General features: G+C 41.8%; 1 protein-coding gene across 1 annotated transcript in view; it reads left to right on the top strand.

The window, feature by feature from the left end:
• MYO1E (myosin IE) overlaps positions 1-25,239 on the top strand; it is a 215,323-nt gene that overhangs the window by 83,285 nt on the left and 106,799 nt on the right. Inside the window, exons 2-3 of the mRNA XM_040226636.1 lie at positions 11,198-11,341; positions 24,289-24,378. Of these exons, the coding sequence (XP_040082570.1) occupies positions 11,198-11,341; positions 24,289-24,378 (234 nt within the window). The remainder of the gene's footprint in view (positions 1-11,197; positions 11,342-24,288; positions 24,379-25,239) is intronic.

Here is a 25,239-nt window from a genome sequence, read left to right as displayed (position 1 = left end):
TGACCGCTGCCATGGTGAGATATTTAGTTCTTTATTTATTTATTTTTGGATTTGTCCTCCTTGGCTGACACTTCTTTATTACTTTTTTTTTTTTTGCATTATGATTCATTTTTATTTGTTAAAAACATTTTATTTTGTATTGGAGTATAGCCATTTTGTTCACCTGAAATTATCACAACATTGTTAATCACCTATACCCCTGATACAAAATGTTTTTAGTGTTAAAAAATAAATAAACATAAAATTCAAAAAAAGAGTGAAGGAGAATCCATACCCCAACCCCACAAAGACTTTGTCATTGTTGTAGTTTGGGGTGGGGGAAGCAATGTTGTAACAGTTTCAGGTGGATAGCAAAGGGACTCAGCCATACATATGCATGTATCCATTCTCTTCAAACTCCCCTTCCATCCAGGCTGCCACATAACATTGAGCAGAGTTCCCTGTGCTATACAGCAGAGATACTGTTTAGTTCTGAGATGAACCAAAGCTACCTGGAATTCACTGGCCCAACTAGTACTGATTGAGCATGCCTATGTGCCAGGCACTGAACCGCAGGCTGGGGACATGGCCAGGAGTAGATGTGCTCTCAAGGCCAATGACCAGACTACTTCCTCTGTGGACTCCCAGGTGCTGAGCTTTGCACAGGGTACCCTGTGTACCAATAATAAAAGTATCCACTTCATGCTGTTCTGTGGAGGAAAAAAAAGTTGATATGTGGCAAGCAGTAAACATTCAATAAAACAATTACTATGGACACTAGGATTATTGCCTTTTCCAACAGTCACTTACCTTATTACAAGACGCAGTAGGTATAATGATTAAGTGCAGAGAAAGCTGGTTGGCCTGGGTTTAAAGCCCAGCTGCTGTGGTTGGGCAAGTTATTAATAGTTAACTTCTCTGTGCTTCAGTCTCCTGCTTGATAAGGCTGTGAGGATTAAATAAATTATCATGTATATGTATACGTAGGGCTGGCTCATGTTGATCTATAGCAGAGGCCAACACAATATTGTGAAGCAGTTTTCCTTCAGTTAAAAAATACATGCTTGGGGAAAAAATAATCATGTATGAAATGTTCAGAACCGTGCTAGTATGTAATGAGAATTAGCTGTTGTGTGAGAAGAGTATTTTTCCCAGAGGAGAGAGCCACTATCCTAGCTTACCCTAGAGACTGAAGGGGAAAAGGGTGGAACAGTGCTGGTAATCCTTGCAGGAAGCACTTCCCGAGAGAGAAAGAGTAAATCGTAGGTGCCCAAGAGAGAACTTCCTTGTTGGCCTCAGGACAAGCCATTACTCCAGAGGACTGATCAAATGTCCCATGCGTGGCTGTTTTCCCAGGTGAGAGGACTAGAGGAGTGTTCTGGGGACCCCTGATGGAAAATGCAGGGGATTTGGAACATGAATACAAAACAGTTTCTACTTGTAAAAATGAAACCTCGCCTCTCATCTGCTGTCAAAAGGGGGATCTGGCCTTGCCATGTGAGATTGTTCACAGCAGAGAAAAATACGTCTAGGAAGTAGAAGTCATTTAAATTCTTTATGGCTAGATTTGAAATTGGTGGGAATAAGCTCAGTAGAGAATGGCAGTGGGACCCTCATGCGAGGGACACGGCAGCAAGGTATAGTGTAAGGGCCCTGTGTCTATGTGTGTACTTTTCTTCTTAATTTTCATTATTTTTTGGCCACATCACTCAGCATGCGGGATCTTTGTTCTTCAACCAGGGATGGAACTGGTACCCCCTGCAGTTTTCACTTTCATGCATTGGAGAAGGAAATGGCAACCCACTCCAGTATTCTTGCCTGGAGAATCCCAAGGAAGGGAGCCTGGTGGGCTGCCGTCTATGGGGTCGCACAGTCAGACACGACTGAAGTGACTTAGCAGCAGCAGCAGATGTTGTTAAAGAGGTTGAAAATGAAATTTAGGAAACACTGGAGTAGAGTGTATATGAATGAAGGCCAGAGCTCATTGTAACCCCCTGGGGTGGACATACCAGTTGTGGGCAGTGGTGAGGGAGGCAGGGTTCCTGCTTCAGTGATCTTAATGAAAGTGAAATAGAAGTTGTTCAGTCGTGTCCGACTCTTTGCGACCCTATGGACTATACAGTCCATGGAATTCTCCAGGCCAGAATACTGCCCTCGGTAGCCTTTCCCTTCTCCAGGGAATCTTCCCGACCTGGGAATCGAACTGGGGTTTCCTGCATTACAGACGGATTCTTTACCAACTGAGTTATCAGGGACGCTTTCACTTTCACTTTAAAAAAAATACTGAAGGGATTTTTAGATTGGAAGAGGTCCAAGTTGAACATGCCTTTTACAAACTGATAGAGAAGGAAATGGCTACCCAATCCAGTATTCTTGCTTGGAAAATTCCATGGACAGGGGAGCCTGGTGGGCTGCTGTCCATGGGGTCACAAAGAGTTGGACACCACTGAGCGACTAACATACATTTACAAACTGGAAGAGGAGGTTACCTTGCTTTACAAACTTGCGACCTGATGTGGGCAGTTTAATATGAGCTGCTTGTCAGCCAGGACACTTAGCCGTATCCTGTTTGGGATGGGGGTGGAGAAAAAGCTACAAAAACTGTCACAGCAAACCCTCTAGAATTAGGCAGTTGATCAGCCTCACCAGGAAAACCACTGCACAGTTCTTGACGTGACGTTAGTACATGGTACGATGCTTCCAGAATAACCAAAGCTTCATAATTTCTTTGATGATTTAAACAGTGACCTCACATTTGTAAAGGGCATAGAATGGGGCCTGGCTTCTCAGAAGTGTCTTGTGCCATAATCTATCAAACCTAAGATGCTCCTGATTATAGGAGTTAAGCTGTGATACAGCATAGGTTATAGGACACATCCTAATGTCACATTGTAAGAATATGAAAAAATGCATTTTATTGATAGAATTGATGGAATATGTTAACTGTTCCTTTATACCATGTTAGGTTTGAACTGTTCACTGATATAAAAAATGATCCTTTTGGGAGCCACACTTCAGTTAGAGTAAGTGAAAGAAAGGGTGTTTCTTTTCCTGGGAGCCTAATGTTATTTAAAGAAGAGTTTACTATAGCTGCAAGCTGGGATGAACAAACTAACACAGAATAACAAGAGAAGATGGGAAAAGTGTCATTTATACATAGATTTCATTTCATTGTACAAAGTATTTATCCCTTATTTATATCTTATCTAATTTTTTCACTGAAAAGAACTGTATATGTATGTATACGTTTTATAAATTGTGTACTCAGTAGGGAAGTAAAACCGTACAGAAACTACACTTAGGTAAATAACTGCATCATTTTAACAACTGTTTTGCCATACACAGATATCACTCTGTATTAATAATATGATGATTGTAATTAAAACCAAATTTGGGCACTTTACCATCTCTCTCTCTTCTTTTTTTTTTTCCCTCCAAACCTTTTTTTCTCTCCCCTGCTCAATTAGCCCAGACACTGTTGCCAGACTGGTCTGTACCATTCACACTTTGCCCCGATCATGTCATCATGTAAAGCCAACTCTACCCCAAGAAGGACTTGAGATTGGTGTGATTATCCTCTGGGGGCAGTGCAGTGTCAGGAACCTCTTTTCTCCTGAGCAGACCGCTGAGAGGCCCTGAGAGCCTCAGAGAGGCTTAGTGATTTGTGGGAGACCCTGAGGATCTTGCTGGGAGGGCTGGTCTCTGAGAGTTGCCTGTGATTTTTCTGGGATCAAGTTGGTCACAGATGCAGCCATGCAGCCTGAGGCGGTCCCAGTTGATGGCTCTTGTTCCAGCTTTATTATTAACAGCATCCCCTTTTGCACTCAGTGTCTTGGTTTGCTCTAGTGAGGAAGGGTGACTCTGGCCAACCCTGGCTTAGAAACCGCTGGATCTAGTGATTCTGGAGCCAGTGTCCAAACTTGGCCTTGATAGTGGTATTGGAAGTGAGCTGTGGTATAGCAGAAAGAGTGAAGAAAAGGAAGTCAGAAATCCCCATGACAGGTCTCAACCCTGGTCCTTTGTCATAGGAATTAACTGAGGCCATGTATGTGGAAATGCTGCACAAATATTTAGCTTTTGATCAGCTCACATGTACCTACCTGAGTGAAACTAATGAACACATCTTCTACCTTCACTGGGCCTCCTACTCTGTGTACTAACCTCCCATGGACTTTCCCATCCTCAGCCTCTCCAAGCAGAGGCAACTTGGTATGTTATAATCCCAGGCCTCACTTTACCCATTTGTAAAATAGTGGTGGCATGATTGTAATATTCACGTCTTATGGGTATTGTGAGAATCCATTGAGATACCATAAAGCTTCGGCGTATATTTATGGGTTCAGTAAGAGTCAGTTCCTTTTACGTTAAGGACAGAGGGGATTAAGAGTTTTGTGGGCTCCTGACTGCCTCTTCTCACCCCTAGACCTCGCTCTTCCAGAAACACCCCTTCCTTGAGCTTTGTTCATTGCAGCTCAGCACTGATACATACTTGCTTCAGACATCTGTCTTCATACCACCAAAACAGTGTATGTGTGTGTGGAGGTTGGGGAGCGGGCAGTGATCTATGTTTCATGAAGTTAAAACACAATGCTGGCTGTCTGTGCCCGGTACATAGACAAACAAATATTTATGGTTGATTTTTCCATCATTTGCAATGGAAGTGTTTTATTCCAGTCAAACAGCAGAACTGCAAAAAGTAGAATACCCAGACTGTCAATTAAAAAGATTGGAACATCTACCAGAGAATTAGATGTCCATGCCTTTCCTGTTATGAGTCACTGGGTCAGAAAATCCCATTAAAAAACAAGTTCAGCTCATCCGCAGGCCAGGGCATTACCCATTGTCCGTTGCTGACGATAAGAATATGGTTTCTCTCTCTTTGGGGGTGATTTGCTTATAACATTGGGGGCATTCTAGTCCTAGGTTTTTCGGAAATCACCATCCCCAGAAAATGCTTGATTTCATTGGCATCATATTCAACACTTCTGTTTTGTATTAATTAATTAATTTACTTATTTTGGGTTGCACTGGTCTTTCTTGCTGTGTGGGGGCATTTCTCTAGCTGCAGTGAACAGGGGCTACTGTCTAGTTGCGTGCACTGGCTTCTCACTGCAGTGGCTTTTCTTGTTGTGGAGCACGGGCTCTACGCGCACAGGCTTCAGCAGTTGCATGTGCATGCTCAGTAGTTGCGGCACGTGGGCTCAGTTGCTCCACGACATGGGGAATCTTCCCTGACCAGGAATCGAACCTTTGTCCCCTACATTGGCAGGTGGATTCTTATCCACTGTACCAGCAGGGAAGTCCCCAACACTTGTTTATTTTTAAATTTTACTCACACATGCATATGGTTCAAAATAGCAATAAAAAAGTACACTGTGCTGCCAAGTTTAAAATGAAGAGTAAATGTCACCTTTTTCCCCCAGGCCTTCTCCCTGATGGAACCTTGTGTATCTTTCAAGAAAACAATTACAACACATGTCTTTTAATGTGTCATTCAATACTTACTGTAGTCATTCAATACTTAATTCACATACTGATTGCTAGTTTTACACATCTGTGGGTCTTGAAGAACTTTCCAAGTCAGCACAGACAGATTCCTTCCCGTGACCACGTGGAACTCCTCTCAGGAGGCACCATGATCTGATGGGTCTTCAAACCCTGTGTCCACTTTTCCCCATTACACACTTCGCTGCAGTGAAGAACCCTGTGTATACATCTTGGCATCCTTGGTAGATTTTAAGGTAAATTCTTTAAAATAAAGGTGCTGGATCAAAGAGACTATGCCCGTTATTTCTGTTTAGTTACCAGTGTTTATATTGGTCTGTGTGACTTTAGTTTCTATCTCTACTCCTACACAACTCTCTTAATGATACTGTGCCAAAGAATCGATGTTTTCACACTGTGGTGCTAGAGAGGCCTCTTGAAAGTCCCTAAAACCTCTGACTGTGGATCAAAACAAACTGGAAAATTCTTGCAGAGATAAGGATACCAGACCGCCTTACCTGCCTCCTGAGAAATCTGTTTGTGGATCAAGAAGCAACAGTTAGAACTGGACATGGCCAACGGACTGGTTCAACATTGGGAAAGGAGTACGTCAAGTCTGTATATTGTCAACCTGCTTATTTACCTTTCATGCAGAGTACATCCTGCAGAATGTCGGGCTGAATGAACAAGCTGGAATCAAGATTGCCGGGAGAAATATCAATAACCTCAGATATGCGGATGACACCACCCTTATGGCAGAAAGTGAAGAAGAACTAAAGAGCCTCTTGATGAAAGTGAAAGAGAAGAGTGAAAAAGCTGGCTTAAAACTCAACATTCAAAAGACTAAGATCATGGCATCTGGTTCCATCACTTCATGGCAAATAGATGGGGAAACAGTTGAAACATTAACAGACTTTATTTTCTTGGGCTCCAAAATCACTGTAGACAGTGACTGCAGCCGTGAAATTAAAAGACACTTGCTCCTTAGTAGAAAAGCTATGACCAACCTAGACAGTGTATTAACAAGCAGAGACATCATTTTGCTGACAAAGATCCATATAGTCAAAGCTATGCTTTTTCCTGTAGTTGTGTATGGATGTGAAAGTTGGACCATAAAGAAGGCTGAGTGCTGAAGAATTGATGCTTTTGAACTGTGGTACTAGAGAGGACTCTTGAGAGTCCCTTGAACTGCAAGGAGGTCAAACCAGTCAACCCTAAAGGAAATCAGCCCTAAATATTCATTCAAAGGCCTGTTGCTGAAGCTGAAACTCTAATACTTTGGCCACCTGATGCAAAGAGCTGACTCACTGGAAAAGACCCCAATGCTGGGAAAGATTGAGGGCAGAAGGGGACGACAGAGGATGAGATGATTGGATGGAATCACTGACTCAATGGACATGAGTTTGAGCAAACTCCAAGAGATAGTGAAGAACATGGGGTCACAAGTGACTGAAAAACAACAAATACTCTCCCTACAGGAGAGCAAGCGTGTGTGTGGCCACCCCTCCCCTAGACCCTGCCCAGCACTGAGCCTCTTGTGTTTACTCAGCATGCTTGATGGCCTCCCTTTCCTGGGCATCTTAAGGGAACTTGAAGAAGAAAAGTTACCCATTATGTGATCATGTCCTCCCTCCGGGATGAACCAAAGAAGAAAAGTGCTCAGAGACACTAGCGAGAGTGTGGCAGCGCCCCCGCTGTGGGTAGGGCTGCCCCAGGGCCTCTTTGTGGGAGTGGAGGTTGGCTTTCAGGACAGTACCTGCCTTTGTGCACTGACTCACCTTTGCTCATCCCGGTCCCCACCCTGCTGAACACACACCAGTTCATGGCACTCCACCTTTTAAAATCAGTGCCCTGGCTTCTTCCTCCGCATGAGGTACTTCTGTGTCTTGGTGCCACCTCTTAAATGTGAGGAGTAAACCAGGCCATTGTGTGGATGTGGGTGAACCCCCCATTTTAAAACTTGAATATGAATCCGTGCTTTTTAATCAGCTGATTCATAATTAGAAAGTAACTATGGACCTGAGAAAATCTGCACTCAATCTTTACCTAGTGGGAAGTATCTCGTTCATATATATATTTTTTTCCTCCTTGGCCACACTGTATAGCATATGGAATCCTTGTTCCCACACCAGGGATCGAACCCATGCCCCTTACTTTGGAAGTGTGGAGACTTAACCACAGGACTGCCAGGGAAGTCCTTCTCTCCCAGAACTTGTAATTGTTGTCAGGGTTAGGAGTAACCTTTTATCATCATTATCATTATTATTATCATTATTATCGTTTCTTAGCTGGGGCATCAGCAACCACATTCCTGTCCTTTGTTCAGCACTGCTTCACTCACCAAGAACTGTTAGGAAATGAAAGACCTTACTGAATGCCCCTACTTATTCAAATGTTTCCTTTTCTGGTTGGGAAACCAAAAGGTGTTAACCACCCAGAAAGCCAATAGAAGAGAAGGAAGCGGAGTCAGGTGCTGGCCTGGTAGCCTGGACCTTGGCCATGAGGAAAAATGTCCCCCCTCACCCAGATGGGGGTGACCCTCAGGTCCTTCCCCAGCAGGTGTGGCCGCCTGTCCTGCCCCTCCCCTCCCAGTCAGGGGCAGGAGAAAGAAGCAAAGGGGTTGAGGTTCTGTGCCCCCAGGAGCGCCGTTCTTATCCACATAATTTGAGGACCATAGTTTGTGATCTGATGGCAGCTTTCAGCTTCTGCTTCCAAGGATATTGTCCAGGGTTGTAAGATGACAGCCACTTCCCACTCTGTTCCCCACTAACTCGCTGTCAGTGACTGTGTTCCAAGGAAGGCCTCTGGGAAAGTCACTGTGTGATCAAACTTTATGGTCCCCTACAGGAAAACAGAAAGCTGTTGTTCTTTTTCGCTGTGGGCAACATTTAAGCTTCCCTGGGCTGGACTGGAAGCCTGTGCATCCCTGTTTGGTTTCCAGGCTCCCTGATCCAGTTCTCACCCTCTGCTAGAACTGCCTAGCCCAGCCCTCTCCCAGCTTTTATTTACCCATGCGTGGGTTCTGACCTTGCCCTTGGTACTTTGGGCAGGTCAGCCTCCGCCCCCGCCCCCCAAAAGCTCCAATTGCTCCCTCTCAAATCAAATGACTCACTGCCTTGCTAATAGTAACTGTCAGTCATTCTATTGGTTCCTTATCCTCTTGTAGATAGAAGTCTGGAGAACCAGCCAGGGGAACTTTTTTTGTGTGGAGGAATATTTGAAACTCCATACAAGGAGTTCTGTTGTACTGGGGGGTAACTGCCAGTAGAAAGAGGACACTGCCTTTGAGTTGAGGCAGACAGTAATGGACCACTCTGCAGTGAGAGAGAGAGAAAAGACAGATTGGACACCAAGACAGACTTGAGTCACATTGAGAAGGCATTTCTGTGGATCAGTACAAACACATACACTGTGACACAGAGCTCCTCCATTTCTTGCCCTTTGTAGACGTTATTTAACATCTACAACTTATTAGTAGTCCTCCTGTTTTGTTCAACTGTGCTTCTAGTTTTAGAGAGAAAATAACATTTTGGCCATCTTTTAAGTAGATGGATAATTGTTGGTGTTGAAAAGAAACATACATACTGGTTAGTTACTCCAGGAGCTCAGTTTTCTCTGCATAGTAAGTTTTGCAGGTGTCCAGAAAGAATATTCAAGCTGGAAAAGGAGGGAGGGCAGTGGAGTCTCCAGGAACCTTTATCTGGTTGGAAATAGACTGTGGACCTTCAATTGAGATCCAGGGAGTCATCCTGTGGCCAGTGCTTTCTGTTTTGCCACAAGAGGAAAGAGAGTGGTGAGGTTTGAGGTAATTTTGTAGAACTGATGCTGCATATGATTCTGAGAAAGTCAAATATATCATGTAATGGTTTCCCTCTGCAAGGCAGCATGGGTGGCAAGCCTTCCCGAACCCCTTTTCGGAGCTTGAACCCATGGCGCTATGCTTTTCCCATGATGGCCCCTTCCTTGGCTGGATTTATAATAATTGCTTTCCCAGAAACTCTTAGAATTTGCTGTTATCAAAGGGCCCATATCTCCAGCAGAGAAAACATTATACAGTTTTTTAAAGGGAAATTTAAAATGTTACCTATCTTGTTTCCTTCCACCTCCCCCTTCTCTCAAAGAGCCTATTGCCTTTTCTCATCCTAGTTTTGACATTTGACAGGTGGCCTTTCTAGATACCCTTGTTCAGAAATTTTTTTCTTCTTTATTCAGACTCCCTCCCACAAAAGTAAACTTCCCCCCAGAAGTGAATTCCTGAGGAGGGAGAGAAGCCAGTCTTGCTACATTTCAGTGCCCACCACCCTGGTCCAGTGTGTGACATGTCCAGTAGAGAGTGCGGAGAACTCCAAGGGAAGAAAGAGCCTTCCAATAACTTGTCATGTGTTATTTGTCATTATTTCATATGCATTGGCTTTTTTAATTGCCTGTGAGTGTAGATTATAATGAACATCCTTCTTTGTCTCGTCTTGTCTGGGAAATTCAAAATATTATAGATTCATTTCTCATGGCACCTTCTCCAGGAAGTGGTTTCTGTCTCTCTCCACCCACTCCTGGAACACCCATTTTGCACATGTTTACATATTGACTGTTGCTGACGCACAAATTTTGAATAATTCGGTGGATATCTAGTGTCTGAGTGCAGCCACCATGATGTACCCATCTGCCCTTAACCCCAGGGCATGGCACATAGCCCAACACATGGGGATCCCATGACAGAAATGCCCAGTGAGAGGAGATCCTATCTGGTGCTCAGAGCCACCCCTGGTGTTAAGTTGTAAATCCAGTAAGCAGACAAGGGCTCTACCTAGCCAAGGAGGCCATGGGATCAGATGAGGTTCTTCTGTCCATAGCATGGGACATAACATGAACATTCTGTGTTCATCTTTAGACCATCTGGTCCATTTCCATGTATGATCAGTCATCAAAATGTAGCTTATCTTTTGAATGTGTGTGTGTATGCTCAGTTACAGTTGTGTCCGACTCTTTGCAATTCTATGGATTGTAGCCCACCAGGCTCCTCTGTCCATGGGATTCTCCAGGCAAGAATACTGGAGTGGTTTGCCATGCCCTTCTTCAGGAGATCTTCCTGACCCAGGGATCGAACCTGCATCTCTTGTGTCTCCTGCATTGCAGGCAGATTCTTCATCCACTGAGCTATCTGGGAAGGCCGATCTTTGAATGTGGAAAATTAATATTGCATCAACAGTGATAAGTTTATGGATGGAAAGCAATTCAGATGGCTTGAGAAATTGTGATCACATGACGTAACTATTGTGGGATATGTATTCTTTCCACTTCTGAGTTCTGTCATATAATTTGCAAAACAAGTCTGGAACGTTTCTATTTCATTGCTTATTTGTCAGTCAGTTCTACAAAACAGTAAGCTTGAAGGAATTATCCAAGTCTATTGATCATTTACTGTGCCCTACTCTGGATAGTGCATGGTGCTTTACATGTTGTTTTATTTAATCCTTACAGCAACTCTGTGAACTGGGTCTTATTTTTCCCTTTTTTTTTTAAAAAAAGAAAAGCTTAAGTGACACAAAAGCTTAGATCACTTTTCCCCACTTCATTTAGGTGGCAAAGCTGAAATCTGAATCTAGAGAGCAAGATATTTGTTTGCTTTGTGTGTTCTTATTTGATATAAGGAATATTTGGGAACTTAGTGATAATTTTTTTTTCCCTCCAGGAGAAAAATAAACCATCCTCATAACTGTGTGTTTTCCATTTGCAGGGAAGCAAAGGAGCCTACCGGTACCACTGGCAGAGCCACAATGTCAAGCACAGTGGTGTGGATGACATGGTCTTGCTCTCCAAGATCACAGAGAATGCTATCGTGGAGAATCTAAAGAAGAGATACATGGATGACTACATTTTTGTATCCTTTACTGATTTCCTTGGACGTGTCATCTTAGTAAGATGACATCTAAGTAAGAGACCATCTGAAATTCCAAACTGATGCTTAGTGTTCAGGTCATTTTCACTATTTCAGAATGTGGCTTTGTACTTTTTGTTTCTTGATTCAGGTTACGGGAAGGCCAAAGATGGTGCTAAAGTTGTTTTTCTTTTTTTAATTTATTTTTAGAGGACATTTGCTTTATAATTTTATGTTGGTTTCTACCATACAACAACCTGAATCAGCCACAAGTATACATATATCCCCTCCCTGGTGGCTCAGATGATAAAGAATCTGCCTGCAGTGCAGGAGACCAGGTTCAGTCCCTCAGTTGGGAAGATCCCCTGGAGAAGGGACTGGCAGCCGACTCCAGAATTCTTGCCTGGAGAATCCCATGGACAGAGGGGCCTGGTGGGCTACAGTCCATGGAGTTACAAAGAGCCGGACACGGCTGAGTGACTAACACACCTCCCTCTTGAACCGCCCTCTCCCCCTCCCCCCATTGCATCCTTCTAGGTTGTCACAGAGCACTGGGTTGAGTTCCCTGTGTTATATAGCAACTTCCCACTAGCTGTCTGTTTTGCATATGGTAATTATGTGTTTCAGTGCTATGGGGCTAAAGACTTTCCTGGTGTTTTCAGTTTAAAGTTTTTTCCTGCATCAAAATCATGATGCAGCCAAGGACTTCCCTGGAGATCCAGTGGTTACGACTCTGTGCTTCCACTGCAAGGAGCACAGGTTCAATCCTTGGTCAGGGAACTCAGACCCCAAATGCCACACTGTGTGGGGAAAACACAAAGATGAAGCCAGTATTCTCTATTTCAGTCCGTGGCTCTGTACCTTTGATGTGCTCTAGCCAGGCACGTGGTGTCTAAAACCTGTGCTCTTCCTAAAGAATGTCCTGATCTGCAGAATTCTATCGGTAATGTTCCCTAATTGCAAAGGAGAGACTGATAAGTCCAGACTTAAAAGGTTTAAAAAAGATTGCCTCATGCAAAAAATATGCCATTTTGCCTGTTTTTCTGCATTCTTATATTTTACTAAAAGAAATAAGAGAAGCGAAGATCAATTACTGACAATGTCTGACATTCTTGAGTTGTACTATATGTTTCAGTCTTGGCTTGCCAGATGCCATTTTGGGTAGGACTGAAAAGCATTCAGAATGGAAATTTGATTCAAATGTGTTGACTTCATTATAAACTTCATAGAGAGCTATGATAGTTGCTTAAGTTCCTACAGGATTCAGGAGTTCTGTTTGGTGCAACTATGTAAAGTTACTTTAGTATAATTATTGTAGGGTTGGTCATAGACAAGCAGGGGTCTGTGAAAATCTGTAGAGTAGTACCAGAAAGTTTATGCTTTTGGTGGCTCTTGGTGGTGATGCTGTTGGTGTCTTCTGAGGGTGTGGTGTTCTGGATGGCCATTAAAAGTGGAGTCTTTGCAACCATTGTAACATACACTTTTAGTTTTTAACCTCTAAACCTCGGGGAGGTAAAGTCTTCACATCCATAGCTTCTGCGTATTATTTACACCACTCCTCTTACTCTTAGATAAAAGTACCCATAATATGCAGCAGTAGTTTTGCATTATTTCCATCATTGATGAGGAAGAAGCTCAACTTACCAGGTATTTATGCTAATAAACATTATTCCAAAGTACTTGTATGTTTCTAACCAATATGGTGCTGTTTCTTGTTTACCATAGGAAATTTTACCAATTATCTGGGTAGTTAAATCCCTAAACCCCTGCTTTTAAGTATTAATAGATATATTTGGATTCATTAAGCACATTCTAATAGCATCTTGATCAGCTGCAGAAGCCCACTGCCTACAGACAAAACCCCATCCATCACAGGATTTTATTGGAATGCAGCTATGCTGGTTGTTTTGAAACCCAAGTAAAATGGTAGGTGTTGCAAGAGGGCATCAGAGGGCAGACACACTGAAACCATACTCACAAAAATCTAGTCAATCTAATCACACAAGGACCACAGCCTTGTCTAACTCAATGAAACTAAGCCGTGCCCACGGGGCAACCCGAGACAGGCGGGTCATGGTGGAGAGGTCTGACAGAATGTGGTCCACTGGAGAAGGGAATGGCAAACCACTTCAGTATTCTTGCCTTGAGAACTCCATGAACAGTATGGAAAGGCAAAATGATAGGATACTGAAAGAGGAACTCCTCAGGTCAGTAGCTGCCCAATATGCTACTGGAGGTAGCTCAGTGGAGAAATAACTCCAGAAAGAATGAACGGATGGAGCCAAAGCAAAAACAATACCCAGCTGTGGATGTGACTGGTGATAGAAGCAAGGTCCGATGCTGTAAAGAGCAATATTGCATAGGAACCTGGAATGTCAGGTCTATGATTCAAGGCAAATTGGAAGTGGTCAAACAGGATATGGTAAGAGTGAACGTTGACATTCTAGGAATCAGCAAACTAAAATGGACTGGAATGGGTGAATTTAACTCAGATGATCATTACATCTACTACTGTGGGCAGGAGTCCCTCAGAAGAAATGGAGTAGCCATCATGGTCAACAAAAGAGTCCAAAACGCAGTACTTGGATGCAGTCTCAAAAATGACAGAACGATCTCTGTTCGTTTCCAAGGCAAACCATTCAATATCACAGTAATCCAAGTCTATGCCCCAACCAGTAACACTAAAGAAGCTGAAGTTGAAGGGTTCTATGAAGACATGCAAGACCTTTTAGAACTAACACCCCAAAAAGATGTCCTTTTCATTATAGGGGACTGGAATGCAAAAGTAGGAAGTCAAGAAACACCTGGAGTAACAGGCAAATTTGGCCTTGGAATACAGAATGAAGCAGGGCAAAGACTAATAGAGTTTTGCCAAGATAATGCACTGGTCATAGCAAACACCCTCTTCCAACAACACAAGAGAAGACTACACATGGACATCACCAGATGGTCAACACCAAAATCAGATTGATTATATTCTTTGCAGTCAAAGATGGAGAAGCTCTATACTGGCAACAAAAACAAGACCAGGAGCTGACTGTGGCTCAGATCATAAACTCCTTATTGCCAAATTCAGACTTAAATTGAAGAAAGTAGGGAAAACTGCTAGACCATTCAGGTATGACCTAAATCAAATCCCTTATGATTATACAGTGGAAGTGAGAAATAGATTTAAGGGCCTAGATCTGATAGATAGAGTGCCTGATGAACTATGGAATGAGGTTCGTGACATTGTACAGGAGGCAGGGATCAAGACCATCCCCATGGAAAAGAAATGCAAAAAAGCAAAATGGCTGTCTGGGGAAGCCTTACAAATAGCTGTGAAAAGAGAAGCAAAAAGCCAAGGAGAAAAGGAAAGATATAAGCATCTGAATGCAGAGTTCCAAAGAATAGCAAGAAGAGATAAGAAAGCCTTCTTCAGCGATCAGTGCAAAGAAATAGAGGAAAAACAACAGAATGGGAAAGACTAGAGATCTCTTCAAGAAAATTAGAGATATCAAGGGAACATTTCAGGCAAAGATGGGCTCGGTAAAGGACAGAAATGGTATGGACCTAACAGAAGCAGAAGATATTAAGAAGAGGTGGCAAGAATACACAGAAGAACTGTACAAAAAGGATCTTCATGACCCAGATAATCACGATGGTGTGATCACTCATCTAGAGCCAGATATCCTGGAATGTGAAGTTAAGTGGGCCTTAGAAAGCATCATTACGAACAAAGCTAGTGGGGATGATGGAATTCCAGTAGAGCTATTTCAAATCCTGAAAGATGATGCTGTGAAAGTGCTGCACTAAATATGCCAGCAAATTTGGAAAACTCAGCAGTGACCACAGGACTGGAAAAGGTCAGTTTTCATTCCAATCCCTAAGAAAGGCAATACCAAAGAATGCTCAAACTACCACACAATTGCACTCATCTCACATGCTAGTAAAGTAATGCTCAAAATTCTCCAAGCCAGGCTTCAGCAATACGTGAACCGTGAACTTCCTGATGTTCAAGCTGGTTTTAGAAAAGGCAGAGGAACCAGAGATCAAATTGCCAACATTCGCTGGATCATGGAAAAAGAAGAGAGTTCCAGAAAAACATCTATGTCTGCTTTATTGACTATGCCAAAGCCTTTGACTGTGTGGATCACAATAAACTGTGGAAAAGTCTGAAAGAGATGGGAATACCAGACCACCTAACCTGCTTCTTGAGAAACCTATATGCAGGCCAGGAAGCAACAGTTAGAGCTGGACATGGAACAACAGACTGGTTCCAAATAGGAAATGGAGTACGTTAAGGCTGTATATTGTCACCCTGCTTATTTAACTTCTATGCAGAGTACATCATGAGAAACGCTGGACTGGAAGAAACACAAGCTGGAATCAAGACTACCAGGAGAAATATCAATAACCTCAGATATGCAGATGACACCACCCTTATAGCAGAAAGTGAAGAGGAACTAAAAAGCCTCTTGATGAAAGTGAAAGAGGAGAGTGAAAAAGTTGGCTTAAAGCTCAACTTTCAGAAAACAAAGATCATGGCATCTGGTCTCATCACTCCATGGGAAATAGATGGAGAGGCAGTGGAAGCAGTGTCAGACTTAATTTTTGGGGGCTCCAAAATCACTGCAGATGGTGATTGCAGCCATGAAATTAAAAGACGCTTACCTCTTGGAAGAAAAGTTATGACCAACCTAGATAGCATATTCAAAAGCAGAGACATTATTTGCCGACTACGATCTATCTAGTCAAGGCTGTGGTTTCCAGTGGTCATGTACGGATGTGAGAGTTGGACTGTGAAGAAGGCTGAGCGCCAAAGAATTGCTGCTTTTGAACTGTGGTGTTGGAGAAGACTCTTGAGAGTCCCTTGGACTGCATGGAGATCCAACCAGTCCATTCTGAAGGAGATCAGCCCTGGGGTTTCTTTGGAAGGAATGATGCTAAAGCTGAAACTCCAGTACTTTGGCCACCTCATGCGAAGAGTTGACTCATTGGAAAAGACTTTGATGCTGGGAGGGATTGGGGGCAGGAGGAGAAGGGGACGACCGAGGATGAGATGGCTGGATGGCATCACGGACTCGATGGACGTGAGTCTGAGTGAACTCCGGGAGTTGGTGACGGACAGGGAGGCCTGGCGTGCTGCGATTCATGGGGTCACGAAGAGTTGGACACAACTGAGCGACTGAACTGAACTTACTTATTGTCTGCCACTGCTTTTATGCTACAGTGGCAGACTTGAGTATTTGCAACAGACTCTCTGATCCACAAAGCCTGAATTAATCTCTGATCCTTTACAGGGAACATTTGCTGACTCCTAGATACCTGTGCAGAGCTTCCTTTAATTGTATGGAAGCAGTTGTGTGCAGTTGTAAGTTTTCATTTTATTTGGCAAAAAAGTTGAAATTTGCTCATTTTATCTAGGCTTATCATTAAAAGGTTTTAATAACTTTTGTGTGCAAGACCCATGGAAACTGGCCGATGATGGACCAGAAAGAGTTGGGATGAATCTGGACAGCCTGGTTTTGAGCCTTAATCTGCATGAGCTTGGTGATCTTATACAAGTTTTGTGATCTGTGTTCCTTAATTTCCTGACCTGCAAAATGGAAGTGATGATAAAAACTCCTACATGAGGCTGTTTAGGGTGAAATGAATTAACAAATGCAGTAAATACATGGTTAGTGTTAGGTATTATTATCATACATTAAGGCTAGTGTACAAGTTCTCATATTTCTGAATTATGTTCCAAAACTTAATTATAAAGTTGCTTTTTGGACATTCAGATGCATTTTACCATAGATACTTTTAAAGGGAGGATAGGTTTATTGACAAGCCCATAAAAGGCTAATTTCCAATGAAAGTAGTTGAACTCATTATTTATTGGAATGTTCTTAGAACATGGGCTCATTATTTATGTGGACATGGTTTTTGATTAGCTGGGTTAGAAAAGAAAAAAAATGGTTATCAGCAGCAGTCTATCATCAACCCAGACAGACTCACTTTTCCCTGTATGGTCATTTACCCCTAAAACACTAGAAATTCCTTAAGAACAGGGATTGTGTCCTTTACTTATCTTTTAAAAAGTAAAGTTTAAAAACCACTTTAAAGCAATAAATGTTCATTTTAAATGATTACAAAATGTAGTTAACTAGAAAGGAGAACACTAAAATCCCTTGGAATCCCACCATGTAAGGTTTGCTCCTATTAACCTAATATATTCTTAATTAACCAGTTTGATCACATATAGACATATGTATGGGCTTCCCTGGTGGACTAAACAACAAGACATGTGTATACATGCATGTGCCGCCTTGTTAATTTTAGCTAAAGAATGTCACCATCCTGCATTGTTTATTATTTTCCTACATCATTTTTGGCATGGTGCATTATATTAAGTGTTTGTTGAAAATTTGTTGACTATGAAGACTTGCTTTTTATATTCAGACAGCAGAATTCTAAAATGACTCACACCGAGGGGGCTGATTCCCAGTCTTTGAATTAATGTCTTTGAATCAATGACTGACTAATCATGTGTTCTACCAAGGAAATGAGTTAGTTGACCACTAATAGACTTTCTGTTGTAGAAATCTCTGCCCACTCAGTATATGAGAAATTTGACATCAGTGTGCTTTCCGGCAATAGCCCAGAGCAGCTTTCAGCTTTGAGGAAGCTTGGTGGCTCTTTTGGATGTTTACGAAATAATGCCAAGGGTCTAACTGCAAATCTTTTCCTCTAATAGGAGATAAATCAGTTTAATGCCAAGGGAATATTATTATGATAGGGTCCCATTGGCATTGTAAATGAGTTTCCCCTCCCTCTCTTCTAAGCTCAATAGTGAAGACAAGAAGAGATTCAATTTTAGATTGTTATAATATTGTTCATTTGACCTCTTCTGCATCTAATAGCAGCACATTGTCTTGTGCTGAAGGTCAGTATTTGGAATGATCAATGGTTAATGCATTCAAGCCGACTGCACATTTCTTTGTTCCACAGTAGAAAAAAAATCTGCTTGGAAAATGCGAATGTTGTCAACCAAGGAAAACCCATTTTTTCAGTTATTTATCCTAAGACCAGGAAGGTTTCATTTCCTGTGTATTTTTTGAAGTGTTGCCACCCTTCTTACAATTTCAGTTCTAAAATATAGGAGGGAAACCTGTTGTGTTCGCTCTCTGCTTGGTGAGACATCACTTGCAGCCAGTGGGCTGACAAAAATAGTTCTTGAACAAAGCACTGTGGCCTCATTGGGGCCAACTTTCTCCAAACTTGTTTTTCCTCAAAGAGCACACTCAAGTGTGCTTGGCGTTTTCAACCCTTCAATTAGGACTTGAGACACTTGTGCCAGAACCATCCAGAGCTCAAAGCAGCACCCTTGTTCCAAGTGAGGTTTGGCCCTTTGCTGTCAGTTCATGTTGGGGTTAGGGGGGATGTCGCAGCAGTGAGATGAATGTGGGTCTGATAGCCAGAGCCAGGGGCTCAAGTTCCATCATTTCCACATATGTGACTTCACACATCACCTCACCTCCCTGCGCCACCTCAGTGTTGAATCCAGGGAGGTTGACTAGATCAGTGTGGGCAGTTAGAGGGAGTTCACTGGCTATTAAAAATTTTTTTTTTTTTTTTTTTTTTAAGTTAAACTCATGTTACAAAACAGAAAGAAACTCAGAGACTTAGAAAACAAACTTATGGTTGCCAGGGGGAAGGGATAGTTAGGGAGTTTGGGAAAGTCATATACACACTCCTATATTCAAAATGAATAGCCAACAAGGACCTGTTGTATAGCACATGGAACTCTACTCAGTGTTATGGGCCAGCCTGGATAGGAGGGGAACTTGGGAGAGAATTGATACATGTATATGTATGGCTGAGTCCCTTCATTGTTTACCTGAAATTACCACAACATTGTTAATCGGCTATACCCCAAAACAAAATAAAAAGTTTAAAGTTTAAAAAATAAAATAGAGTATGAGCTATTTTAAATATACAAAAAGTTAAACTTTTCCTTATAAGACCATTCAAAACAAATTTATAGAAGCAGTGCTACCATCACATTTCATAAAAGAAAGAATATTTTAACACCCCCAAAATAGAAAGGAAATAGTTTAAGAGTAAAGCATGGCCCTTTATACTGAAAAAATTGGACTTTATGAAAAATTGAGGGCTCTGTTTCTCTTTTTGTCATTCTTGTTGCAGATCAATGAAAGCTTATGGATCCATGGATAAACATTTGGGAGCCAGTCAATTAAAGATCTGTTGGCTCTCTTCTGTCTTGCATATTCTGTTGGCAATAATAAGATGGCATTTATTTCCTTTTTTTAAAAATCATAGCCTTGTATATCTACATACAATTTGAAAGTTAGCCTGGGGCCACACCTTTCTAGCTAAAAGTTATGTGGGTAGAGACAGTGATGAAACAGCTTTTTCCAAAGGCACACCTGAATTATGCAGCAAAGAGTGGGAGTGGGTATTGGAGTTATCTGGAAAGTGGCCCAAGCCAGTAGAAGACCTGTGCCCTCTTGAAAGTAGCTGAGGTGTCTGCAGACCCAGGCAGGTGGGAAAAATATGTTTGTTTCCTTTAAATTCCAAATCAAATTCTCTTGTCTCCATTCTACTTTAAGTAGATTTGTAGCAACTTAGCATAGATAGGACCTACATTATCCATTTCAAACCAACAAACTTTGCTTTTCAGGAGTCCCCCCTCAAATAATACTTCCCATGAGAAGCCCTACTGAGATCCTTCTTCCAATCTGATTCACAACTGATTCATGATTGGCCTAGAATAGTCCCAAAAGTTTTTTTTCTCTGAACATCTCCTTGCCAGAATTTATATAGACTACTTAGTGAAAATCAAGACTTTGTCTTTTTACATAGCAACATAGCAGATTATTAACAGTTAAAAAATAAAAAAAAGTTGCCTCCTATAGGAGTTCTTATGTTAACCCAATCTTGATTTATTTATTGGAGAACCAAGGTTGGGTTGGGTTCAGTTCAGTTGCTCAGTCGTGTCTGACTCTGTGACCCCATAGACTGCAGCACGCCAGGCCTCCCTGTCTGTCACCAACTTCTGGAGTTTACTCAAACTCATGTCCATTTAGTCGGTGATGCCATCCAACCATCTCATCCTCTGTCATCCCTCTCTCCTCTCGCCTTCAATCTTTTGTAGCATCAGGGTCTTTTCAGATGAGTCAGTTCTTCACATCAAGTGGTCAAAGTATTGGAGTTTTAGCTTCAACATCAGTCCTTCCAATGAACATTCAGGACTGATTTCCTTTAGGATGGACTCGTTGGATCTCTTTGCAGTCCAAGGGACTCTCAAGAGTCTTCTCAACACCACAGTTTAAAAGCATCAATTCTTCCGCTCTCAGCTTTCTTTACAGTCCAACTCTTACATCCATACATGACTACTGGAAAAACCATAGCCTTGACTAGACAGACCTTTATTGGTAAAATAATGTCTCTGCTTTTTAATATGCTGTCTAGGTTGGTCATAACTTTTCTTCCAAGGAGTAAGCGTCTTTTAATTTCATGGCTTCAGTCACCATCTGCAGTGATTTTGGAGCCCCCCAAAATAAAGTCAGCCACTGTTTCCACTGTTTCCCCATATATTTGCCATGAAGTGATGGGACCAGATGTCATGATCTTAGTTTTCTGAGTGTTGAGCTTTAAGCCAACTTTTTCACTCTTCTCTTTCACTTTCATCAAGAGGTTCTTTAGTTCTTCTTCACTTTCTGCTATAAGGGTGGTGTCATCTGCATATCTGAGTTTATTGATATTTCTCCTGGTAGTCTTGATTCCAGCTTGTGCTTCCTCCAGCCCAGCGTTTCTCATGATGTACTCTGCATATAAGTTAAATAAGCAGGGTGACAATATACAGCCTTGACGTACTCCTTTTCCTATTTGGAACCAGTCTGTTGTTCCATGTCCAGCTCTAACTGTTGCTTCCTGACCTGCATACAGGTTTCTCAAGAGGCAGGTCAGGTGGTCTGGTATTCCCATCTCTTTCAGACTTTTCCACAGTTTATTGTGATCCACACAGTCAAAGGCTTTGGCATAGTCAATAAAGCAGACATAGATGTTTTTCTGGAACTCTCTTCTTTTTCCATGATCCAGCGGATGTTGGCAATTTGATCTCTGGTTCCTCTGCCTTTTCTAAAACCAGCTTGAACATCAGGAAGTTCACTGTTCACATACTGTTGAAGCCTGGCTTGGAGAATTTTGAGCATTACTTTCCTAGCGTGTGAGATGAGTGCAATTGTATGGTAGTTTGAGCATTCTTTGGCATTGCCTTTCTTAGGGATTGGAATGAAAACTGACCTTTTGCAGTCCTGTGACCACTGCTGAGTTTTCCAAATTTGCTGCTATGGCTCATGTCCTCTAGCAAGTCTTTTTTTTTTTTTTTTTTAATGTGGACCATTTTTAAAGTTTTTATTGAGTTTGTTACAATACTGCTTCTGTTTAATGTGTTGGTTTTTTGGCCATAAGGCATGTGGGTTCTTAGCTCCCCAACCAGGGATGGAACCTGCATCCACTGCATTGGAAGGCAAAGTCTTAATCACTGGACCATCAAGTAAGTCTCCTCTCTGTTGTTCAGTCACTAAATTGTGTCTGACTCTTTACAAACCCATGGACTGCAGCATATCAAGCTTCCCAGTCTTTCACTATTTCCCGATGAACTGGGCATAGGGAGCTTGGTAATCTGATCCAACCGTCTCATTGTCTGTTGCCCCCTTCTCTTCTGCCCTCAATCTTTCCCAGCATCGGGGTCTTTTTCAATGAGTATACTCTTGCCAGTCCCCCTCTAGCAGCTCTTTATTCTCTGAATGCAATGATCAGTTCATTCAGGTGGCATTCATAGTAGTCCCTTTACAGCTAAGGAAGAAGCACCCGTTCTCCAGATGTAGGCGTAGACATCTCCCTCTTCTGAAATGAATGTGATCATAGCGATGCTATATTTTCTGAATATTGAAAATTTCTCATGCCTCAGTTTCCTCCTAGTAAAATAGGATTAAAATAGTATCAAGGTTGTCATCAGGAACTTAGATTGATGCCATCTGTACATGTATGTGTTCTATCAATGTTTGTTTTTATCAACACTTGCTGAGTCTTGGCTGCAGCACCGCGCACACTGATGACCTGCTTACTGAATCTAACAATAAATCTGTTCTAAATCTTACCTCAAAAAAAGTCAGCTTCTAATCTATTGTTGGCCTCCTCTGACTTTGGCACTTGGAACCACGTTTTCTCTTGGCCCTTCTTCCATAATTCTGGAGTGATTTTCAGTTATTCACCGCCTCATCTGTGTTTTCTTTCAGTACCACGGTCTGCCCCTGTGCCTGAACGGTGCAGGGTGCCTCTGGGTGTGTTGTGCAAAGGGACCTATCTTCTCTACTGCCACTGGATTGGCTGAATGAACTTTTTGACCAACCCACTATTTCACGTCCAGCCCTTTTGAATCTGAAAATCTTTCTGTTTAGTGAAAAAGCAAGCAAAATTGCAGCCAAATCATTCCCCATTCTCCCTTTCATGTATAAATATTATTTTTTAAATATTATGTGATCCATTCCACACTTGACTCATTTGTGTTCAATAATACTTACACTGCTGCTCAGAGGTGACACGGTGAGCATCTTGAAGTATATGAATTAAGGAAACTGCCTCTACTACATATCAGACATTGTGCTGAGCATTTGACACTGTATTGCTTAATTCTCATAACAAAACCTATCAGGTAGGTTCTGTTTACCCCATCATCTAATCACCACCACTCAGAGATGAGATTTGCCCAAGGCCAGAATAGAATAGAACTGGCCATAGGGAGTTTGGTAATCTGATCAAACTTTATTGTGTTGCTCTATTTGACACTTAGGTCCTAATGTATAAATGTCCCTTTGGGAAAGGAAATCTCACAGCTTTCAGAGATCAAACCTGCATTCCCTGCATTATGAGGCAGAGTCTTAAGTGCTGGACCACCAGGGAAGTCCTGGCTTTACATTCTTAACTGCAAAATTTCTAAACATTTAGACGTCATTGATTAAAAGAAACAATTTTGAGTATTGTATATGTTTTGTTTTTTGTTGATGTTTGCATTTTTTAATGGTATTTTTACATCTGTTCTCTCTGTTTTGTCCACTGCTATATATCCCCAGCATATGTAACAGTTCCTGCCAAGTTGTAGACATCCAATTCGAACTAGTTGATTGTTATATGATAAATGGAAATATTTTGTATGTTATAATAGCACTTCATTTTGGGAACATAAGTAACACATTTTCTTCTGAGGGGCCTCCCAGAATTTCCCATACATAAATAACACCTTCTTCCCTAAACCTGGTCTATGCTCAGATGCTCAGTTGTGTCCGATTCTTGGACACATGCACTGTACCTCCATGGACTAGAGTCCATCAGACTCCTCTGTCCTTGGAAGTTTCCAGGCAAGAAGACTGGAGTGGGTTGCCTTCTCCAGGTTCCTTCTCCAAAACTTGATCTATATGCATTTGTAATTTTCTGCTATGAATTCTACTTATGGATACAACTCAGTTCTCCATGGCTTCTAAAGAGCAGGACTGTTCAGTTCTTCTTATATCCCTTTGTTTATTAAACAAATAAATGAATATGTTCTCAGTATACCTAAGAGATACCAAGGAAAAAATATTTGCTCTTTTTAGTCCTTGATTGTTTTTTTATCCCTAGCCATGCATGTCACCAGTCTTGAGAGAATGTGTTTCAATTCACTTAAAGTAATGATTTGTTTTTGTGACACCTTGGTAATTAAGTTCATTACTCTTCCTGAAGAACAAAACCTTAACTACTTGGTAATTGCTTTTGTCTTTATTTGTAATCTTTTAGAAAACAAGCCCATGAGCTTTTCATTGGGACAGTCATTATGAATTCTTGATAACATCTGTTTGCTTAATTCAAAAAATGTGTAGCTGTGAAGATTAATGATAGACCTTAACTGGATTTAAATTCAGACATATATAGGATCCGTATTAATCTCAGTCAACCCTTTCAAACAGATGCCATATTTTGGGGAAAAGGAAATTGAAATGTACCAAGGAGCGGTAAGTTACATGCCACATAAATTACTGCAGTGTTTGGGGCTTTTATGATGTATGGGCAATTGAAGTTGGCTATATATTTGCATTTTCTTATATAAATCATTTATTGGGGAGCTTAAATAGGTGGCATTGTTTGATTTTTTAAATGATGTGCTGCTCTTTAGAGTACAGCTCAAAAAAGGCATAGGACTATTAATATTGGAACATTATATACAATGTTAGTTTAATGGAATGTAGGACTTACAGCTTCAGGCATCTTCCTCCTTCCACATACGTCACAAAACTCTAAAGAGTAAAAAATTCAGTAATCGGTAAAAAATATAAATTGGGCAATGGGAACCATTCTCTCCAAATCACTGAAACCGTGGCTATGACTGGAACATGAAAAGCAAATCTTTTTTTATTTCATTCAGACCCAGCTCCGTAGCCATTTCAGTTGTGACATAAAAATAGAATCTGTAATCCTAATTCATATATTTCATTCTCTGGCTCATCACTTCCCCAGGCCTCCTCATCTCTACATCTTTTTCCTTCCCTCTTTCCTTTGCAGCAGAAGCACAAGAGCGTTCATTAATCCTGACCCCTGGAAAACAAACAAAAGGGAGCCCACACAAATTCATCAGTTGAAGTGGAAGGCAATTTACCCAGAGCAAGAGCCCACCCCATTGTTGCCAGATGAATGGTGCTGGTAGCTGGAGCCGAAGGAGGCTGCCACGCGAAAGACCTTTGATAATGCTGCCTTTATGGGAGCCCAGCACAAGGGAAACACTGTCAGCAGAGGCTGGGCCCTGCCCTGGCGCCCTGATCAGGAGGGCCCTGGGGCAGCCGGGACTGAGCTGGCTTGGAGTCTGCAGTGACAGCCAA

Source organism: Oryx dammah, unplaced genomic scaffold (genome assembly GCF_014754425.2).
Source record: "Oryx dammah isolate SB20612 unplaced genomic scaffold, SCBI_Odam_1.1 HiC_scaffold_26, whole genome shotgun sequence".
Classification (NCBI taxonomy): domain Eukaryota; kingdom Metazoa; phylum Chordata; class Mammalia; order Artiodactyla; family Bovidae; genus Oryx; species Oryx dammah.
This window is presented reverse-complemented; position numbering and strand designations above follow the sequence as displayed.